At 32.9% G+C, this 2,401-nt stretch overlaps 1 protein-coding gene across 1 annotated transcript; it reads left to right on the top strand.

Annotated features, from left to right (window-relative positions):
- The first annotated feature begins 441 nt into the window (after positions 1-441).
- On the top strand, positions 442-1,389 carry LOC114685069 (olfactory receptor 8H1-like). The gene has a single exon (XM_028859664.1). The coding sequence runs from the start codon at positions 442-444 to the stop codon at positions 1,387-1,389; it is 948 nt and encodes a 315-aa protein (XP_028715497.1).
- Positions 1,390-2,401: the final 1,012 nt, after the last annotated feature.

Genomic DNA, 2,401 nt, shown 5'->3' with positions numbered 1-2,401 from the left:
AAAAGCAGAATGATGCATCAAAGTTGTTTTTCATCTTTGTTCATTACATGTGATATTTCATTTAGACCTACTGGAGTGTGACTAAGATCCTTTGGTGTCTTACATTTTTACCATGGTCCTAGGCTCTACATGAATTTGAGCTAGGTTCACATTAATTAATTGAATTTTCTGCAACTTATAACTTGTATAAATTGAGGGTATAATATTAGCATGTACATGACAACATTTCACATAGATTAAATTCATAAAATAAAATTATTTGGGCTAACAACAATTTTCACAGAATTATAGCACATATAATGACACTTGGTAGTTCTATTTGGAAATCTATTGACAGTTCTATACTGTGTAAAAGTACAGTGACAAAAAGCACAGGAACCTTTTTTCCATCATAAAACCAGTGCATTACTTTTGATTTCTCATCATTTAGGATCATTCAGTATGAACACCTGGAACCACACAAATAAACCTGACTTCATTCTCATGGGGCTGACAGATTCCAAGGAGATCCAGCTGATCCTCTCTGTGCTGTTTCTACTGATATATCTGGTCACTGTGCTGGGGAACACAGGCATGATGCTGATTATTTGGCTAGATGTCCAGCTTCACACTCCCATGTATTTCTTCCTCACCCACCTGTCATTTCTTGACCTCAGTTATTCAACTACCATCACACCTAAAACCTTAGAAACCCTGCTTACTGCAAACAAGAGCATTTCCTTCATAGGTTGTTTCACCCAGCTGTACATTTTTATCCTCTTGGCAGCTACTGAGTGTTTTCTGCTTTGCTCAATGGCCTATGACCGCTATATAGCCATCTGCAAACCTTTACATTATCCGGTTATTATGTCTTCACGACGCTGCCTTGCCCTCCTCACTGGGTCCTATGTGATTGGAGCTGTGGATTCCTCTGTCACCGTGCTTAGCATGATTACACTACACTTCTGCAAGTCCAATGTCATCCGTCACTTTTATTGTGACACAGCTCCACTTTTATCTCTGTCTTGCAGTAGCACAAATGAAGTTGAAATAATTATATTTGTTTTTGCTGGTTCCACCATTCTGGTTTCCCTTACCACAATATCCGTATCCTATGTGTCCATTCTTTCTACTATTCTGAAGATAAATTCCACTTCAGGAAAGCAAAAAGCCTTCTCCACATGTGCCTCTCACCTCCTTGGAGTCACTGTCTTTTACAGCACTATGATCTTTACTTATTTGAAGCCCAGTAAATCCTACTCACTGGGAAAGGATCAAGTAGCTTCTGTTTTTTACACCATTTTGATCCCCATGCTGAACCCACTCATTTATAGTCTCAGAAACAAAGAAGTGAAAGGTGCTGTTGTTAGATTAGTGAAGAAGAGACAAGGATCCAGGAAATTAAGATGAGTAGAGGTAAGAAGTCAGTCACACTGTTTCCAATGGTATGTTTCTTTGGTGAGTGTTTAAAAACAATTACAATTGATTCTACTTTTTCTGTTTCTCTGGGTCTTTTCTCATACATATATAGATTGGAACATTCCAGGAATGTGGTTTTAGATTTTCAGTTTTCCTGGTTGAATTTCATGGAGCAAATATTAAACACATGTTTCATTTTTTATTTTTAAAATATGGTAATTTGCAACATAAAAATTTTGTTTGAAATTCTTACAACTGCATCATCTAAAATTTCATATGTATAGAACATTCAGATAAACATAATGGAAAGATAATTTGTGCAATGGCTATACTTTCAGAAATCACTCATTGTATAATATTCAATCTGTTATGTATAAATTATTGACAAAGAACTAAATTTAGTATTCAGTTTCTTTAGCAGGACAAGATAAGCAGTAATTCCAGATTCTTGTGAAAAGATGATGGAAGTAATGTACTTAAGGAATTAATTAGTAAGAAATTCTATCTTTGATACATTTTAAGTGCTCAATGTCATTTCTTGAAGAATATTAACTAGTGTTTTATAAATTCCATTCAGACAATTCAATTCACAAGCATGTAATTATTTTAAAAAAGAATACACTCAATTGTTTCCAAATTTGAGTTTTACATAAAAGTCTGAAGTAGTATCAAATCATAAGAAAATTAGAAAAATAAAATAAAATATAAAAAAGGAAAATAAGCATGTAAGGTTACATTATATATTTTAATTAACTAGTATAAGTCATTTCAGAATTTACATATGTCTTAAAGCATCATGTTTTATGTAATAAATAAATAGGATTTTATCAATTTAAAAAAAGAAAATTATATTGTGCTATAAATCATAATGTTACTATTGAAAAATATTTAAAGTTCAGAAAGAAGAGAAAATAAGTTATTGACACTCAGAAGCATTTTCTTCTCTGTCAATAATTGAGTGTATGTCACATAGAAACAAAATTTTCTCTGAACTCTTTTGTAG

Source organism: Peromyscus leucopus, chromosome 4 (genome assembly GCF_004664715.2).
Source record: "Peromyscus leucopus breed LL Stock chromosome 4, UCI_PerLeu_2.1, whole genome shotgun sequence".
In the NCBI taxonomy this organism is placed as follows: Eukaryota; Metazoa; Chordata; class Mammalia; order Rodentia; family Cricetidae; genus Peromyscus; species Peromyscus leucopus.
This window is presented reverse-complemented; position numbering and strand designations above follow the sequence as displayed.